The sequence below is a fragment of the Schistocerca serialis genome, chromosome 1, assembly GCF_023864345.2.
Source record: "Schistocerca serialis cubense isolate TAMUIC-IGC-003099 chromosome 1, iqSchSeri2.2, whole genome shotgun sequence".
Taxonomy (NCBI): domain Eukaryota; kingdom Metazoa; phylum Arthropoda; class Insecta; order Orthoptera; family Acrididae; genus Schistocerca; species Schistocerca serialis.
The window spans coordinates 948,932,156-948,953,236 of NC_064638.1; the positions used below are offsets into that span (position 1 = coordinate 948,932,156).

General features: G+C 37.7%; 1 protein-coding gene across 1 annotated transcript in view; it reads right to left on the minus strand.

Annotated features, from left to right (window-relative positions):
* Nucleotides 1–3,655: 3,655 nt before the first annotated feature.
* LOC126412640 (pre-piRNA 3'-exonuclease trimmer-like) overlaps nt 3,656–21,081 on the minus strand; it is a 228,370-nt gene continuing 210,944 nt past the window's right edge. The window contains exon 12 of the mRNA XM_050082325.1: nt 3,656–4,023. Within this exon, the coding sequence (XP_049938282.1) occupies nt 3,951–4,023 (73 nt within the window). The 3' untranslated portion in view covers nt 3,656–3,950. The remainder of the gene's footprint in view (nt 4,024–21,081) is intronic.

Consider the following 21,081-nt stretch of genomic DNA (forward strand, 5'->3'; position numbering starts at 1 on the left):
AGCTACACAATACCAGTGACAACTAGTGGAAGTAGCCATTTTAACTGTGCACTACACAGGCGCTCCTGGTGGTGGACTGGGGTACTGGTGCACTACGTGAATCAAACTTTAGGCTGCTTTCTACGAAATGACTCATCTACCAATTCTGTAAGTTAGCTTAATAAATTTCTATATCATTCCAAAGTTGTAAAGTCCTTTTTGATTCACCCTGTATAATTAGTGGAATACTTGTTTACACACACATATATATATATAAATGCTAAATTACAATTGTATATCAGTTACATACTTATACATATTAATTATATGCGTTTGCAGTTTACGATTAAATATGGCTAGTTGAGCAATATACTCGCATATTTATTCACATGTATATAAATGCAAAATTCTAACTATATGATAATTACATGCAATTTTACTGATACGCATAGCTACCAAAAGCACAGTTCTAGGAAATCATTCTCCATGATTTCATCAACTGTCTAACGTTCTTGCTCTTTTGGCAAAGATTTTAAAACTTTCTTGTACTTGTGTAAGGGAGTCATGCAAGCTGTTTTTAGCAACTTGTTAAAGAATTTAAGGCCCATGTGTCTGCCAAATTGATCTGTGTTGTGAATGTTCTTTGAAGTCATCAGTACTACATAGGATTCCTTCTTCATCATTACTGATCTGCGCATGGCCATTAATTAACACTTACATTTTATTTGCATGTGTTGTCATTAATAGATTGTGTTACCCACAGGAAGATTAAGTTATCTGTTGGAATTTTGACTCTTTCCTTGCCTTACAATGAAAGAAGTCCCTCACGTTAGGCATCTGCTTGTTTGTATGTTTGGTTGTGTTGTTCTTTGTTGATCCTACAGTTTTGTAATTCACTATGTGTAAAAATGATATTTCTCATAGAGCCTAAAATTTGCATATATATTATGACAGTGATTCTATTCCCATAGTAGCTCTGACTCTTGACTATTCTCTACACGCTGGTGTAGACTTCTGCAAAATGAAATAGCCCATTTGTGTTTGAGACTCCAGTGACGAATACATTACTGTGAGTTCCAGCTGGAGTATTTGTGTTTTGAAATTGCATTACTATGGCCAAGAAATTAAAGACTGTGCAAGCAAATCACTGAACTTCTGTTGATAAACTGCTTCTAAAGTGGAAAACAGATATTACATGCAATGCATCATTATTAGCATGTATATACTGCTTTTTCCCCAGAAACTGCCTCTTTTGTTTTATTTCAGCCTCTGGGGAACCTGTTGGTTGACATCAGTATAGTTGCAAAGAAATCCTTAGAGGATAAAGTCATCTGGTTCCAAAGGAATCCCACCAGTCCCACGCCCTCTTCTCCATTTTGTTTCTTCCACACTGCAACCTCAACATTTATTTTACATTTCATCTAACTTTTTTGCAGTTTGTTTCCTGCACAGTTCTTGGGGGGATGGGGATGGGGCAGGGGGGGGGGAGGGGGGGGGGGACAAAAACAGTCGTGAAGAAACTCCCATAAGCAATCAATGTTAAAATGAGCAAACTTCAGGTACATTTTCTGAAGAAACTGGTAGAGACAAAGACCCGAAACTCTTACAGAATATAGATGAAACACCATCCTCAAATCGCATAAAAACTGGTTACTGTGTTTTACAGATGTTACAAGTAATGCTATTCTTTGTTCCAACAGAAAAATATTATAGATATTTTCAACCACCTTGAAGCTTGTAAATTTATTCTTGGTATCATTCCAGATCCCTTTTTTATCTGATTAATCATTACTCTATTAACTAGAGAGACTGAAAGTTTGATGTCTATCAGTCCTAGTTTCTAAAGAAAGTGTACCAGAATATAAAAAAATGTGGCTTTGAAGAATAATCTGTTTAATTTGCTTGGCAATAGAGTGAAGTGTTATCCTACTGGCAAATAAAAAAAAAAATAATTTTGTGTGTGTGTGTGTGTGTGTGTGTGTGTGTGTGTGTGTGTGTGTGTGTGTGTGGGCGCGCACGCGCAGATGTGTGTGGTATTACCGGTATGTATTTGTATGAAGGTCTACACAAAATTATGAACATAAAAATGAATAAATGTGTTTTCAGAATAAATTAACCATCGCGCGGGCGCATCTGTGTATAAAAGTGCATCAACCAAAAATAAAATGATTTTGTGCGATTCAAGTTTTGTTTCACAACTGTAAACCTATACCTATTCCTTCAGTATTGTTTCAGGTAACACAGTGATAAATTGTGTTGTCCTACGTCCAAGTGAGCAGCAGTAATATAAGACACAAAGCGAGCTGTGCAAGAAAAAATTTACTATCAGTTCAAAAAAATGACCCCAGTTGCGAACTAGCAACATAATCCCACATTGAGGCAGTTGTCTACAAGATAATTAGTGATCAAAAAATGACCCCAGTTCCGAACTAGCAACATAATCCCACATTGAGGCAGTTTTCTACAAGATAATTAGTGATCAAATAAGCAGCTGACTGAGATCTGATGCAACTGCACTGTTTACTGCTTCGTATGTGTCATTACTGTGTCTTTTAACACCTGTCCCTGGCAACAGAGAGTTATAGTGAAAATTTATTTCATTACTGTTTAAAAAACAGTAGTTTAGCTCATATTATGTAAGTTTATTTCCTCTTTGTTTAAATAAACTAAGATTAAACTGTGATTTTGATCATACATGACTTACCTTGGTAACATAAGGAAAGCTATTCTTTGCATGTGTACAATGTGCACTGCGTGCCCTCTCGTTTTATGAAAAACGGCACGCCCACTCAAGGGTTAAAAACATGAGCCTTTTGATGTCCTCCGTAAAAAATCTGATTCCTGCCCCCTCCCTTGACAAAATCCTGGCTACATCCTTACACACACACACACACACACACACACACACACACACACAAAGTAAGTCTCTGCCCCAATATAAATTCTCTGAACAAAAATTTAACCACTGTCTTTGGTTTATGTGGGTGTTTGTGTTGTGACAAAGTTTGTCCAGTGCTTCATATTTAATGTTACTGGAAAACATACATTATGTTCTCCACAGTAAAGTATGCACTAGAAATAAACCAACAGATGCTAATAACTGTTAAGTTGATCTCGCCATATTCAGTGCTTCATTTTTATATTTTGCCACAGCTGCATGACTCCCCACAAGGCTCCAAACATTCCAGCAATTCATCACCAAATAGTAAATATATACCATCTGGAGGTGAATTGCTAGGCAATTTGAAACCAGTCATGGTAAATAAAAATTAAAGAAATACAAAAGGTGATGGGTTGCAGTTATTTACGGAAACCTTTAAATGATTGGTTATGTTCTGTTGGACACCTACTGGAGACAAAGGAAAGAAAGCTACCTGAGAGAGTTTTGAACATGATAATAAATAATGACTAGTGATCAGGAACTTACAGTCAATATTTCTACTCCTCTTGCCAGCCAAATATTGCTAATAAACGTTTCATGCACCACTATGACTAGAATCAGCTTACCTCTGAGCCGAGCACCACCACACAGGCATGCATTAGTGACCTCAGCTACAATGCACGTACAAAAGCAAGTGACCTGATATCATAAAATCTGAAGCAGCAAACTGCTAGGAGAAATATTTTTAGAAAGGAAACTGCAGCGGATGCCCTCCACAATGAAACTAAATTGGAATGGAATTTCAAATGACCAGGACCAATATTGTTCTTATCCTACAAAAATACAGTGATGTAAAAATAGGTACCTATTTTTTTAAAGTAAAATAAGTAATAAGAAGTACAGCTAAAAAACAAAAGGGGCTGGAAACAGGCTACATTATTACAAGACTTACAAATAAATTTCTAGTCTGCAATTGCACATACTGTGCTGCTCTGTTCAAAAATAAAAATGTGACTGCATCCAGTTTACACATTTTGTGGAAACATTTGCTACCCAAGGTGCAAATCTACACAATACAAGAGTTATGGTTTTATCTGTTACGAAGAATTGCATGTCTTGTGATAAACCATGCTGCTGTCATACTTGTGGAAGCTGCACATATCCTGCAAAAACAAAATGGTTTCAATACTGGGAATACAACATCATCAAACAGAGAATATCACTGCAAATGAATTCAATGGCGTAACACAACAAACACAGAATGGCAAACAGACTTTTTGCTAGATACTCTCCAACATTAAATGTTAACTATAAAATGCAATATTCAGCCATTCTGTATGATAGATTAAGTAAACTACTGTAACTGCCTTCCAAGGAAGAAGGGGAGAGTATATTAGATTATTAATTCTACCCGATTGCTTTATAGTTTCCTCCCTCAACATGTGTTGGAAAAATCACTGTTTTTGATGAGCATACTCAAAACAAAGTTTGTATATTCAAAAGAGTAATTATTGACAATCCTTCAAGTTACATCATGCTGTAGCAAAATTGAAAGTTAACCTCAAATATTAGTTATTCTCCTTGTCTAAAACTTTCATAGTAATGTTGATGCTTACCATCATCAGGTACTTCAGCTCAGAATGATATCTTTGTTACAAGGGTAATCCCAAAAGTAAGGTCACCTATTTTTTTATAAGTACATAGACCTGTTTTTTCTACAATGGTTTACATCAGTTTTCAGCTTGAACATTTAGCTATTTTTCAACATAATCACCATTTCTGTCAATGCATTTTTGTAGACGCTGTGGCAGTTTTTGTATGCCCATGTCATACCAGCTTGCCGCCATGCTGTTCAGAAAGTTATGAACCTCTTCTTTCACCTCGTCGTCGGAGCTGAGTTGAATCACTTTCCAACTAAATGTTATTTTAACTTAGGGTACAGGTGATTGTCACTGGGCACCAAGTCAGGACTATAGGGTGGGTGGGCGATTATGTTCCACTGAAACTGTTGCAGGAGAGCAACAGTTTGCCGAGCGATGTTTGGGCGAGCGTTGTCATGGAGGAATATGTACGCCCTTGCTCAACATTCCTCTTCTCCCGTTCTGAATTGCCAATTTGAGGTTTTTCAGAGTCTCGCAGTACCTGTCAGTGTTAATTGCGGTCCCAGTGGGCATAAAGTCGACCAACAATACCCCTTTCCGATCCCAAAGAACGGTTGTCATGACTTTACCGGCAGACTGTGTGTGTTTGAATTTCCGCGGCTTTGGCGAAGAAGGATACCATCACTGGCATGATTGCTGCTTGGTCTTAGGTGTAAAGTGGTATAACCAGTTTTCGTCACCTGTGACAACTGAGTCGAGAAAGTTGTTCTGTTCGACCGCATGGCGGTGAAGAAATGCGCGGGAAGCATCAACTCGTTGCCGCATGTGGTCCTCAGTCAGCAAGCGTGGCACCCATCTTGTGCATACCTTCCGGTAGTTCAATGTTTCCATTAAAATTCTGTGAGCGGTGCTTCGGGAAATCTCAGGAACCAATCTGCAGAGATCATCCAGAGTGATCCGCCGACCTTCACACATGCTTTGCTCAACCTTCCACACTGTCTCCTCAGAAATTGACTGTCTCCTGCTCCTTTGTTCGTCGTGAATTTCGCTACGACCAGCTGCAAACCCTCTACATCACTTACGAACATTTTTGACATTGAAGCACGACTCACCATACACTTCCATCAGTTGGCGATGGGTTTCAATCAGCGCAGTGCCCTTTGTATTCAAAAACCTAATAACACCGCGCAATTTGCACTTGGTGGTAACGTCCAACGGGAGCTCCATCCTCAACGGCTGCCAAGCCAAGAATGAGCGCCTCAGCACGGTGTGTGCATGTTTACACACAGCCCGTGATGCACTCTTCATAACAGTGTGACCAACTGCCACACAGAGTTCTGTACTCATAAAAAATAGGAGACCTTACTTTTGGGATTACCCTTGCACATACTGTCGAGAAGGGCAATATGATTTAGCTAGCAACAATTGTTAACAACCTACAGTACTTTACCAATAGAATTAACGAAAATTAAAATACAAATGTACTTTGGTAAACCTGCTACCCGAACAACAGTATTTATACTTTTGGGATATTTCAGTAGTGCCTGTCACAAAATGAGTAAATGATTGTAACCACATAATCTGTTAACAATTTAATGTAATTCTCTCTGCAAACAATTTAATGTAATTCTCTCTGAAAATTCACTAGGCTGTGTAATGAATATGAACTAGGATTGACATATTTTTAATGTAACCAGTAAAATAATATTGTTACTTAGTTGTACCTTTTGAGTCATCAGTCTTCTGATGTAGCCCACCATGAGTTTCTCCGATATGCCAACTTCTTCATCTCAAATAGCATTCGCACCCTACATCCTTAATTATTTGTTTGATATATTCCAATTTCTGCCTTCCTCTGCAGTTTTTACCCTCTACAGCTCCCTCTAGTAACATGGAAGTTAGTCCATGATGTCTTAACACATGGATCATCCCGTCCCTTCTTCCTGTCAATGTTTTCCGTGTGTTGCTTTCTTGTTGATTCCCTTATCATTCCACCTAATTTTCAACATTCTCCTGTAGCACCACATCTAAAATGTTCCAATTCTCTTCTGATCTGGTTTCCTGCAGTCCACGATTCACTACCATAGAATGCTGTGCTCCAAACAAACATTTTTAGAAATTTCTTCCTCAAATTAAGGCCTACATTTGATGCCAGTAGGCTTTTTTTGGTCTGTAATGCCCTCTTTGCCAGTGCTAGTCTGCTTTTTATGTCCTCCTTGCATTGTCCACCATCAGTTATTTTGCTTCGAAGGCACCAGAATTCCTTATCTTTGTCTACTTTGTGATCACCAGTTTTGATGTTAAGTTTCTCACAACTGTCATTTCTGCTACTTCTCATTACTTTTGTCTTTCTTCGGTTTTCTCTCAATCCATATTCTATACTCATCAGACTGTTCATTCAATTCAACAGATATGGTAATTCTACTTGATCTTCACTGAGGACAGGAATGCCATTGGCAAATCTTACCACTGATATCCTTTTGCTCTGAATTTTAACCCTCTCTTGAAGCTTCCAATCATTTCCGTCATCGCTTTTTCGATACACGGCTTGAACAGCAGTGGCAAAAGAGCATCTTGCCCCCTTATTAATCCAAACACTTCATTCTTGATCTTCCAGTTCTATTGTTCCCTCTCTGTTCTTGTACACATTGTTTATTACTTGTCTTTCCCTATAGATTACTCCTATTTTTCTCAATAACAAAAGTTCCTGGATGGAGCAATATGTAAAAAGTGTGCAGGTAGGGAGTGGGGTCACTAGAGGGGGAGCACAGAGTTGTAGCACAGAACTATTTAGTGTGTTGAACAGGGGGTGTTTAACAACAGAGGAGCCGGTGTGTTTTTTGAAGGCACTTACTATAGACAAGAAGGAAGTAGAGAAATATAAGGAATAAAGAATGGACAACAAGTTGCAGATAAGTGAGAAGGGACAGTAAGAAAGGTAGAAGTGTTGGAAAGGAAGCACGCTGAATCAGCAATGTATAACAATAATGGACATTACATACTGCTCCCATTTTTATCAGAATTTTGAACATCTTGCACAATTTTACACTGCTAAACGCTTTTTCCATGTACACAAATCATGTCAAAGTGTCTTGATTTTTCTTCAGTCTTGCTTCCATTACCAAGAGCAATGTTAGAACTGTCTCTCTGGAGTCTTTACCTTTCCTAAAGCCAAACAGATTGTCTTGTACCAGTTTCTCAGTTTTCTTTCCATTGTTCTGTACATTAATATTGTCAGCAACTTGGATGCACGAGCTGTTAAACTGATTGTGTGATAGTTCCACACTTATATGCTCTTGCTATCTTCAGAATAGTGTGGAACACATTTTTCGGAAAGTTTGATGGTATGTCACCAGTTTAATAGATTTACACACCAATTTAAATAGTCATTTGGTTGTCACTTCCACTAATGATTTTAGAAATTCTGACAGAATGTTATCTATCCCTTCTGCCATCTTTAAATTCTGATTCCAATACTGGATCCCCTATCTTTTCCATATCAATTCCAATTTCTTCTTCTACGTCATCAAACCATTCCTCTCCCTCATAGAGCCTTCAAAGCATTCTTTCCACATAGCTTATCTCTCATTTATGTGTAACAGTGAAATTCCCATTGCAGTCTTAAAGTTTCTGCCCTTGTTTTTAATTCCACTGAGTGTTATTTTGACTTTTCTATAAATGAGTCACGCCTTCCAACAATCATTTCTTTTTCACCTTTATTCACATTTTTCCTGCAGCCATTGGCTGCCCTGCTTTTCCTATTTATTTAATTCCTGAGTGATTTATAGTGCTCTTTTCCTGTCTTTCTCTGAACATTTTTGTGTATTCCTCCTTCAATGATTAATGTAATTACTTCATATGTTACCCACGGTTTCTTCACAGTTACCTTCTGTGTTATCCATGTTTCTCTCTCTCTCTCTCTCTCTCTCTCTCTCTCCCCACCCCACCCCCACCCCACAGTATCCACATCTTCAGCAAACTTCAAATGCTCATCAGTAATCCTCAGTATTTCAGTGTCCCACTTCCTTGCACACTGAGTTTCTGTTCTCCATGTTAGATTTCACTAATTTAAAACAAATCAACATACCGTCATTGTACCAGACAGCCTCGCAGTTCCATATTGTAGCCAATTATGTGCTGAAATGTGGTCAAGGTATTGTTCGCATGCCTGCAATGTATTTGTTCCTTTAGAGTCAGTTACGTATTATTTGCAGCCACTCGGTAAGGAAACCCTGATTCATTAATATGTCCGCATGGTCTTAGTCTTAATCACAGCTTAAACAAATTTGTTTCTCTGGTAACAGCTAATAGAGGCTTTGCACTGCCTGAGTGCTAAGTTGTTCAATTACACAAGTTGGGCCACTGGTCCTTCACGGAAGCCATAACATGCTCCAAATGGGTTGTGGACTCTTGCAAGCAGTCTTGTACTAGCATATTACACTAATATCATGCACTATACCAAAGTGAAAGTAATTTAAAATTAGGTTTTATTTATCAAAAAGATTCAGTTTTTAAATATGAACACTTGTCCATGGAAAATTTGAACACTTGTCCATGGAAGACTGAGTACAATGTTTATGGATATAAAGAATCAAAATTCAAAATGACATGTTAAGTTGCAGACAGGCACAATAAGCATTCCAGTTCTAGATGCTGGAGTTGGTGGTCGTATGTGCATCAGGTGTGCTCACTTGTGTGTATGATTGGTGTGTGTCTCTTTTTTACTGATGAAGGCTGTGTCCAAAAGCTTTAACTAAGTGTCTTTTAATTGTGCCCATATGCAACTTAATGTGTCTTCTTTTCTTCTCTACGGTAAGTAGCAATCTGTCTTTCCCTTACATCAAATATTCCTACCTGGAGTTTCCATTGCTTGACAATTCAAAATGAGTTTCTCAAGCACATCAAACACTTAGATAACACTGCTACAGGTAATGCGGACTATGTTGCTGGTTTCAACATACTGCACACCCTACTTGGAAGCTATTAAATAATCAACTTATTAACTGATTGGAACTGATGTGTTGTAACCTAATACTCACAATCAATAGTTTAGCCCCATCACCAGTATGAGCACTTGCAGCTGACATGACTTACCTACAGCTGACGTACAGCTCTATGTAATTTATCTTTTAATCTAGAAAAATAACTTGAAGTCTGCTGGTATAAATGAGATATCCTCAGGCTTTAGAAAAGAGTTAACTCCATCCAGAAGTGATATCCTGATAGAGATCTCCAATATTGCTGCCATTTGATTTATGAGCATAAGGCATGGTCCAAGACATAATTCTCTCTGTGGAGTTTTTAGTGGGGAAGGGTTGGCACTATTTGTTTCATTTAGCACTACAGCCACAACTTTTCTTCTAATTTCAAATCATTTTTCTTCTTTTTTTAATCTCAAACTGTTTTTGTGCTTTTGCATTTCTATTGGTTCCCTGTACATTCTAGCATAGCAATTATTAGATCTTGCTAAACCTACATTGCCAGAGAAATTAATATGGTGGTTTCCCAGTCCTATCTGCTACTGCTGATTTAGCCATCTTGCCCAGAAACAACTGCTCTTGTGTTCCTTGGTTGGGTTTTAATGCTTCCTTACGTAGTTCCTATGTATACTTGGCCACAAGTGCATAGGACTTTATACAGTCCAGCTGTGGCAAGCAAATATAGTATATTAGTAGATCAAGTTCCACAGTACCTGTGGAACAACCTCGTTCATTTAAGAATGGTCTTCAGAAGAAACAGCTATTCTGACAAAGAGATAAATAGTGTGCTACATCCTAAAAGTTACCGAGCTTCTAAAGAAAAAGAACCAATTAAAGGAAAGTTTGCCTTCCATTTGTTAAAAATATCAAAGACTGCATCAGCAGAGTACTCAGGAAACACTTACTGATACCAACAAGAAAGCTGCATGAACAACAAGAAAGCTGCACGAATATTTGAACACTGCTAAGGATCAAAACCCACTGCTTACCATGGAAAGAGTAAACCCAATCCCATGCACTTGCAGCCAAGCATACATAGAAGCAAACACAACCACCTACCTCAAGAAACTCAAGAGTACTTGTGACCTGGGCAAGATGGATAAATCAGCAGTAACAAATCATGCAATATGACTGGGAAACCACCAAATTCACTTCTCTGTAGTACAGAGAGGCTATAGAAATTCAAAAGCACACAAACAATTCCAACAGAAAAGAAAAAAAACAGAAAATAGACAGGTTGTGGTTCTAGTGCTAAATAAAACAAACTGCCCCTACTCTCCCCCACTACAAGCTCCATAGCATACGTCAAGCAGAAAATTACGCCTTGCACCATTGGCGTTGGGCCCATAAATAAAATATCAGCAATGTCACAAATATAGGCCATGAAAGTCTGCAGAATTCTCCAATGTTGTACTGAACCTCGAATACTCAATAAGCAAAGTCATCCCTATTTTTAATAACAAAGAATGGCCCAGCCAAAGGTTAACTACTGTTTTTTCTGTCAAATACAGTGAAGGAATCACGGACCACTGAATTCACATCAATATCCAGGTCTCTGCCAGTATGATTTCATAAGAAATGGAATAACGTACGCCATCTTCCCTATCTACCAATTCATTGATAAATTTTGAGAAATAGCTATACACTGCTCATTAAGACAAACACTTCCACAGAATTGGGAATATCTTAATAACATTATTAAAACCCTGTTCTTCATGATGCATTTAGCCACAGCCAGTGATGTACTTGGCCATATATGCAGCGCACCATAACTATCACAGAGTATATTTCCTGACAGACTGTAATATGCTATTGCCTTTACAAGAAACATAGTGAAACACATATTAGTAAATGCCAAACAGTCTCAATGCATACCTTCTTCTCAAAATTATGGGAAAAGATTATGTACACTAGAATGATAACACGCCTATCCCGAAGCTAGATAGATAGTGTCTCCCCACAGAACAAATCATTTTTCAATTCAAATACCAGAGTACATGGAACTAAAATGATGAAATATTAAACATCATCATATGTTTTCATCGTGTGAACAATGTCGAATTTTGTACCAGAAAGTGATGATTTGCGGAAAGCATTGAGTTTTTGTTTTCATTTGAAAAAAAGTGCTGCAGAGTCGCATCGAATGCTTGTTGAGGCATATGGTGATCATGCTCTATCAGAAGCAACAAGCAAAAGATGGTTTCAATGGTCCAGAAATAATGATTTTGATGTAAGAAATGAAGAACGTGGAAGACCACTAAAAAAGTTCCAAGACGCCAAATTGCAAGCAATATTGGATGAAGATGATACTTGGAGTCAGAAGCAAATGGCAGCAATGCTAAATGTTGCAGAACAAACAATTTCTGACCATCTGAAAGCTACGGGAAAGATTCAAAAGTGTGGAAAATGGGTGCACATAAATTGAATGAAAGACAGATGGAAAACCAAAAAACCATTTGTCAAATTTTGCTTCAAAGACATGAAAGAAAATCAATTTTGCACCGAATTGTTACTGGTGATGAAAAATGGATTTATTCTAAGAACCCTAAACGGGAAAAATCATGGGTTAATCAGGGACAACCATCAACATCGACTGCAAAACCACATCGATTCGGCAAGAAGAAAATGCTCTGTGTTTGATGGGATCAGAAAGGTGTGGTGTATCATGAGCTTCTAAAACCTGGAGAAACTGTGAATACTAATAGCTACAGACAACAAATAATCAATTTGAACTATGCATTGATCGAAAAAAAGACCAGAATGGGCCAGGAGACATGGCAAAGTAATTTTTTAACACGACAATGCTCCTGCACACAAAGCAAAACTGGTTCAGGATACAATCAAAACACTTGGCTGGGAGCTGCTACCCCACCCACCGTATTCACCAGACTTGGCCCCTTCCGACTACCATTCATTTTCATCAACGGGACACGCATTGGCTGAGGAACACTTCGATTCCTATGAAGAAGTCGAAAATTGGGTGTCTGATTGGTTTGCTTCAAAAGATGAACATTTCTATTGGCGTGGTGTCCACAAATTGCCAGAAAGGTGGTCAAAATGTATAGAAAGCAATGGTCAGTACTTTGAATAAAATGTTTTTACTTTTCAATTCAAAATTAGTGTTTCATTTTCACAAAAAAATGCTCATTTCATACCGGTACACCTGTGACAAAAGTCATTGGATACCTCCTAATATCATGTCAGACCTCCTTTTGCCCTGATTAGTGCAGAAAAACAACATGGCATGGACTCAACAAGTCATTGGAAGATCGCTACAGAAATACTGAACCATGGTGTCTCTATAGCTGTCCACAATTGGGTAAGTGTTGCTAGTGCAAGACTTTCTGCACAAACTAATCTCTTGATTATGTCCCATAAATGTTCAAAGGGATTCATGTTGGGGAACCAACCTGGGTGGCCAAATCATTCACTCAAATCATCCAGAATGTTCTTCAAAACAATCACGAACAACTGTGGCTTGGTGACCCAGGCACAATGTCATCCATAAAACTCCATTGTTGTCTGGGAACAATAAGTCCATGGATGGCTGCAAATTGTTTCCAAGTAGCCGAACATAACCATTTCAAGTCAATGATTGTTTCACAAGAATCAGAGGACCCAGTCCATTCCATGTAAACACAGTCCACACCATTATGGAGGCACCACTAATGTGCACAGTGCCTTGTTGACAATTTGGGTTCAAGGCTTCATGAGGTCTGCACCACACTCTGACCCCTCCATCAGCTCTCAGGTCTCATCTGACCTAGTCACAGTTTTTCAGTCATCTAGGCTCCAACCAATACAGTCACCAGCCCAGTAGAGGTGCTGCAGATGAGGTAGTACTGTTAGCAAAGGCACTCGCACTGATCGTCTGCTGCCATGGCCCATTAACACCAAATGCTGCTGCACTATCATGACAGATATGTATGTAATGCATCCCACATTGATTTCTGTGGTTATTTCATGCAGTGCTGTTTATCTGTTAGCACCAACAACTTTGTGCAGATGCCGCTGCTCAGTCATTAAGTGAAGGCAGTCTGTCTTTGCTTCGTCCACAGTGAGAGGCAATGCCTGAAATTTTGTATTCTCGGCACATTCTTGACACTGTGGATCTTGGAATAACAAATTTTGTAACGATTTTCGAAATGGAATGTCCCATGCATCTAGCTTTGACAACCATTCCACATTCAAAATCTGTTAATTCGTGTTGTGCGGACATAATCACATTGGAACCTTTTCAAAGGATGCGTCTGAGTGTGAATGACAGTTTCACCAATACATGTTCAGCCATGTGTACGCGATACTATCGCCATCTGTATATGTGGATATCACTATCCCATGACTTTTGTCATCTCAGTGTATGTAGTCTCCTAGAAAAGATCAAATATTAGGATATCCACAACATTCCCCCATAAGACATTTTCATTCTAGCTAACCAAAAGAATGCAGAGTTTATACCCTTTAATTTTTCTTTGATCCACTAACAGAAGATGTTTCATGTCATTAGTCGTTATTTTTTACCACTGTCAAACATCAGAGCAATTCAAAGCAGCAAGAGATGGACATTTATTATTTTTATTCATTCTTCATAATTACAGCCTATTATCAAAAAAGCTAAAATGGGCCACATAAATTTCATTTACTTGGATAGTAACAAATTTATATACTAACTATTAAGAGATGGACACCAAGTAATAATTTACTGAACAGGGCAGTTCAACAAAGTATTATTTGGTGTTTATCTCATGCTGCTTCCAACTGTTTTGGTGATGGCCAATGGAGGCCAATACCAGTTAACAATATAAAACATTTTCTGCTGTTACGTCAACAAAAATATTGAATGCACAAATAAAAACTCAGTAATTATCTTCATAGTAAAATGTCATTTTCTTCCAAACATGCAGAGAAAGATATAAGAAACTCAGAGATGCACATAACGAGGTTGCATCTTCAAAGTGGGAAATAATTGCTACAGATGTATCACCGCAATCAATAATGGGCCCATTCCTGTTATTTTTATGTATAAGTGATAAGCCATCACAAATCCAAGCAGCTGAAATAGTTTACTTCGCTAATGATGCACATACTATAATCAAACCTAATGGAGTTTCAACACTTGACAATATAAATAAAATCTCTTCAAATTTACAAACTGGTTCTCTTTATAAATGGACTGTACCTGAGATCACTCTATGACTCCTGCAATGAGTCTCACCACACAGCTAGAAGTAATTCATAAGGGAAAAAACCAATAAATGAATCAGAACATCCTAAATTCTTGGATTTTTTTTTTTTTTTTTTTTTTTTTTAAAAAAAATATCGGTACGAACCAGAACTAGAAGTCAAATTTCATTGGCCTTCTTAAATGACTAAGCTCTGCAACTTTTGCAGGAAAAAGGCCAAGGAAAGTTGACTTACTTTACCTATTTTTACTTTCTAATGCCTTAAAGTATCATATTCAGGGGCATTTTTTTCATTGAGAAAGAATGTGTTCTTTGGACTTCATTTGGTGTCTACTCAAGTTCCGTATACATTTATAGCAGAGTATAGAGAAAGAAAGAGAGAGAGATATTTGTTTGATTGTTTTTAGTGTAGCATAACTAAGTCAGGCCTACCTTTTATTATCTACTACATATTTACAGAATGCTAATGGAACATCCTGGAACAACATAAATACACTGGTGTGCAAAACTTAACCCTTTCTGCATCTGCAATTCCAAATGGCATCATTAAGTATTCCTGGCTTTTTTTAGCTTCCCAATGCTTCAATGATACCATTTGACATCGCTTCACGTAGTTCCAAGTTTGGCCAACAGATCACAGTGGCGTTTGCTTTCATGACTTGCCGTTTGTTTGAAGTGCAGAACAGAGAAGTGTCGTGAGTTGTGCTACTGCATTTGTGAGTGAACGATAACTGTTGTGTTTAGTTTTATTCTGTATATACTGAAATTCTTGGTTATGGAACCTCGAGGGGAAGGGAAAGAAATACGGTAAGTTTACAATACAGTTATGTATGCATTTTTTTGAGTAATTATTATGTAATTTCTAATGATGCCATGTGGAATCATTATTTTATTTATTAACCAATAGCTTCAAAAGAACTTTTGCAATGGATATGGCATATCTGCAACATATACAGTAACTATTCAACACAAAAAAAGTTTCCCCAATTTTTTTCTAAATGTGACGCACAGAGGGTTAAGGTTGAAACTAACTTTCACACTATTTTCCACTGTTGAGTAACATACCTCAGTGGAACTTGGACCATACACAGAAAGAAATGATACAGTATAGTACAAAAGGTAACTGAAACAAATACACATTGAAATTAACAGAAATGACATTTTTATTCAAAGACAGCATGTAATTACACTGAAGTCACTGCAATTCATGATGACCGTCCTGACATTACAAAAGGTGGGACATGATTCTTAACAGGGTGTGTGGTCACCACAGATGGCACTGCATGCTCTGCAATGTGCTCCCATGATGGCCACAAGATTGGCAATGAATTCTTGTGGCAGTGCATTCCATTCCTCCATCAGTATGGTTTGCAACTGCTGGATGGTCATTGGTGCATGTGAACATGCTGCAATGTGTCTCCCTCAGGCATCCCACAACTGCCTGATGGGATTTAAGTCAGGGGAATAGGCAGGCCAGTCCATTCATCAAATATCCCCTCATTTTAAGAGCTCCCTCAACTGTGCTGTTTGATGCTGCCACTTATTTTCAGCCATAAAAACTATGTCAGGTTGGAATGTACCCCTGAAAAGATGCACATGGGGAAGGAGTATGGTGTCACAGTACCACTGACTGGTGAGTACACCACGATCAAAGATCCGGAGGTCAGTACACTCACACAGTATAATGCCTCCCCACACTTTTACACCTGGACAACCAAATGGTCATGTTCAGCAATGTTCCTGGGTGCATTATTTGTTTCCACCACTTGCCATATAGGGGTATGTTTAGCATGTTGCACAGCATGCACTATGGTTAATAACCTATGGTTAATAACCTGTGGTCCACCATTTGGGGTACACAATGGTGTGTGTCCGCTCAGTTCCTCACCACCTAACAAAAGATCACAAGCAGCAAAGAACAACCATTTGTGTGGAATTGCTTTTGCATTACGAGGCCAATTGTGATGATTTTTTGTCAGACGACATCACATGTGATTAAATATGTGTTCATCACTTTGAACTGGAATCAAAACTGCAATCTATAAAGCAGAGCCACACTATTTCTCCTCCAAGGAAAAAGTTCAGAGCAGCAACTTCAGATGGTGACAGTCTTTGGGGGATCTGAAGGGGTCTGTTTGATAACCTCTCTCACGGTGCAATGATCAACTCTGAAATGTATTGTGCTGCCCTCAGGAAATAGAAGAAACGACTTCTGTATGCTCGGCACCACAAAAATGCAAATGAACTACTTCTCTATGACAATGCAAGGCCTTACATAAGTCTGCACACCCAAGACGAGCTCACAAAACTTTACTTGACTGTACTTCCTCACCCACCTTACAGCCCGGATCTTGCACCTTCCGATTTCCGTCTGCTTGGTCGAATGAATGACGCCTCTGTGGGAAGCAGAATGTGGATGATGAGGAGGTCACTGATGCAAAAAGACATTGGCTCCAACGTTGAGCAGTAGAGTGTCACCACATGGACCATATAGGGGCTCCCAGTAAGGCGGCATTGTAAAGGGACACACTCCTCTACTACTCTTCTTCGACAAAAGTTATTGACACCAAAAATACTTTCTAATTTTTAATATTATCTCAGCTGTTTTTCTAAAAGAATTTCATACGATATTGTACACGATGTGGTATATTTCAGGCTATAGTGTATAAAAAGAAGTTAGTTTGTTTTTGTTGTTACAATGTACAGTTAAAATTACTTTTAGAAACATTTGAAATTACGAAATATCTGGCACACTTAAAATTCCTATTATTAATTGCGCAATTGGACGATACTTATTAAATTTATTTCTGGATTCATCTATAAAATAATGGTACAGATTAACAGAAAGTCATTTGTCAAGAAAGTTTGTAAACTCTTTGGAATATTTTTAGTACCACAGAATGGATTAGTAGTGGCCATGCCTCTGATGTGATCAGACATGTCCACTTTTGGCAATAACAATGTAATTTTAAACTTTGAAGTGGTAATTGTAAAGAACGTGTGATACAGAAAAATGTAAAAGAATAAAAATTAGAGTAACAGCAATTAACAGCTCAGGTAATGTTTCACCATTATTTACGTCACTTGGAACCACGAGAACCTACAATGTCAAAAATTTCAGCGTCAAGAATCAGCCCATATACATGAAGAACTGGAGCCAATCACAAGAAAAGAAGATAAGTAAATAAGTTTATTGTAAATCTTACTCCTCCCGAAGCATATTAAAAGGGTTTGTTTTTAAATGAGTCACAATCAGCAAATGATGTGAGGGAGGGGCTTGTCTGGGATCAATTGACTGATGATGAAGTTTTATCTGTTGCACAAGAAGGGAGAGTGATTTGTGCCATTTGCAGTTTGAAGGTGAGAAGATTAAAACTTTAGCAGTTTAGATCAAAAATTTTAAATGTTGAGAACAATATGCAAACTAATGTAAATGTTTTAGATCAAAAAATTTCTGCAGTTCAGAAACATTGCATTCACAAAAGTCTGTATTCAAACAATTGTAATGCATGGTCCAACAATCCAATCAAAAGTTTTCCATTAGACAATTTACATCCAGTGAATTTTCTGCACCACTGTAGGGATTGTTTTGTGTCAGGCATGAGTGACACTCAAAAAATTAAATTTGTTAAAAGATGTTTTGGAGGCGAAGCTTTGTCTTGGGTAAATTTAAATTTAAGTCAGTGGGAAACATATCAATGTTCCCAAAAAAAAAAAAAAAAAAAAAAAAAAAAAAAAAAAAAAAAAAAAAAAAAAAGTATTCTAAATAAATTTTGGTCAGATGCTGAACAGGGGAGAATTAAAAGTAGAATTTTTGAATGGTCCTAATTATAGGAATAGGGACAGTACTCTTAAAGAGTTTTGTAAAAATCAACTTATGAAATTAACACATCTTGACAGACCATTTGACGAAATGATATTGATTGATGCACTTAAAAGGAGATTACCAGAAAGGTTCAGTGAGATTTAATACAAAGACCTGACGATTGTCTTAGAACAATTTTTACGATATGTTGACAGGCTGGATAGAACAGTAGAAAGAGGTATGCTCCATAACAATCGGAATGACAGAGATCACAATGGGAATAACTACAGAAACATAAATAGTGGAAACTTCTATCACGGTCAAAATGTTAACAGAGAGAGAAATTTTGAATATCAGCAGAATAGGAACAATGAGGATAACCATGGGCAATTTAATAGAAGAAACAATCACAGAGGTAACTACTCGAGAAGAGGCATTCCATCTCAATGGTCCACAGTTTTGGGGCGAAGAAACACAAGAAGCACAGGGCCTCCAATCTACACTTGCAATTAGACAATAATATCAATGTTTATGATATAGCACAGGTACCTGAAGTTGAAAAGAAGGAATATCAGATTTCTCATTTATGTTTTGATCAAAAGTTTTGGGACACTATGTTTAATTATGGTGATGTAGGTGATAATCACAAACCAGCATTTGAGAGTAATGAGAATTTTTATGTGGTATGTACTAATTTTTTTTTTCTCCTGGTCCGAAAACAGTGTTATTGATACATGTAAATCAGGTGATGACTGTATTGGATCTGAACTAGGTGGTATTTTTATATAGATGTGAAAGAGAGCTGTGAAATACCTGAGGTTGGTAAATCTGAGACTGGTAGCATACTGCAAATGAATGGAGGTGTTGATGGAGATGAGTCTTGTGTTGTTAGTGATGTTGCTGATGAAGTAATTTTGGAAGAAGATGATGATGATGATGAGTATCAGGTACTTGTGGAATTTAAGAACAATGAAGTTTCAGAGTTATTTGTGAATGATGTTGACAATACAGATAAGGTAAGTGATGTATATGATGATGTACGGAGAGTCGTGTTACATCGGTCCAGTCAAAGCAGGTTTTCATTAATGTCATGCAGAGTAACGATCCAAACAGTAAAGGTGAGTTATCTGTAAGCCTAGAGAATAAAGGGGAACACTTTTTGAAGTTTGTTTGAGACAAGATTGATGGTGACATAGATAAATGTGCATTCTGGATTAAGTTATCTGTGGTTACTCAAAATTTGTATCCAAATTGATGGAATGAAGTGAAAGAAGATCTAAGTAGGAAGTGTAATTTTGACAGTAATATATTTTGTGTTCCTTCTGTAATAAGTGATGTTAGTTGTGCTATGGAATCCATTCAATGTGTTCAATCTTTACCTGACAACATGAGTAACCAAAGTAATGCAGTGGTACGAGAAAAGCTGATAAAACCCTGTAAAGACAGTGTGGATGTAGCATTTGATGAAATTGAAAGTGAGCTTTTATGTGAACTGTCTAATAACAGAGATGATGATTCAGGTTTTGGGTGTCCTTACAACGAGATTAAGATTGATCACTGAGGAGGGAACTATTTGACTGATACAGGTAGCCCGATTTGTGGTATCTCTGAACAATTTAGAGACAAGATCCAGTATAGTAAGAATTTTGTGGGAATACCCATTGCAGGGGTAAAGATAAGAGGAGCTACTGGTAAGCAAAGCAAGTATGTCAAGCATTGTTAGCATTTAGTATAGAGGACAAGACCTTTGAACATACATGCATAATGACCCCTAGTCTGGAAGAAAATATACACTATGTTTGTAGATTCATAAGACTATATGATAGTGTTTTGTTTGCCATGAACGTAGTATGTAAGATGGTGTGATTTTTAAAGTTCTGTCCTAGCTATTGACTGAGATTAAATCTACGTTTTGTAATAGATTTGTGCTTTGGAATTTGATGCATATGTGCCAAGAGACTAAATGAGTAGATCCTTTTGCAATTTTGAAATGGGACAATGTTCACAATTTGTACTTTAAAAATTAGGAATAGTATTTAAGTATACTTGTGTGCCTCACCTTGTTAGTTCATTTCTTTTACTGCCGTTAGCTTTGTTTATTAAAGTTTCATATGTGAACACTTTTTAATCTCATCTGACATTGCTTTTGCAATATAAACAGGAAGAGCATATGCCGTGTGATGTGAAGAAGGTATTGAACAGCATACTTAGCACATAAAACAATGTTTCAGGATTTTATGTGAATGCTAGACAGGAAGTTATCTATCCGTTGGAGCCTGCGATGAGAACTCTAGGGAGGGAACTGAAAGATATGGGTGTATCCACTCCCTACACTGCCGTATGGCTGTACCCTGCTGGACCAGTCAACTTACGAGAGATTACAGGTGCTGGGTAATGTACTCAAGCGTCTTCCAACTACATCAGTGTTGTGACAGAGATTTGTAAATTGTTAGCAAAGACTGCCAAAGACAGTGTTATTCTGCATAACTGTGCATCTACATCTATCTACATCTATGTGATTACTCTGCTATTCACAATTAAGTGCCTGGCTGTCTCTCTACCATTCCACTCTTGATCGGCGCGCGGGAAAAAAGAACACTTAAATTTTTCTGTGCGAGCCCTGATTTCTCTTCCCTATGTAGGTGGGTGCCTA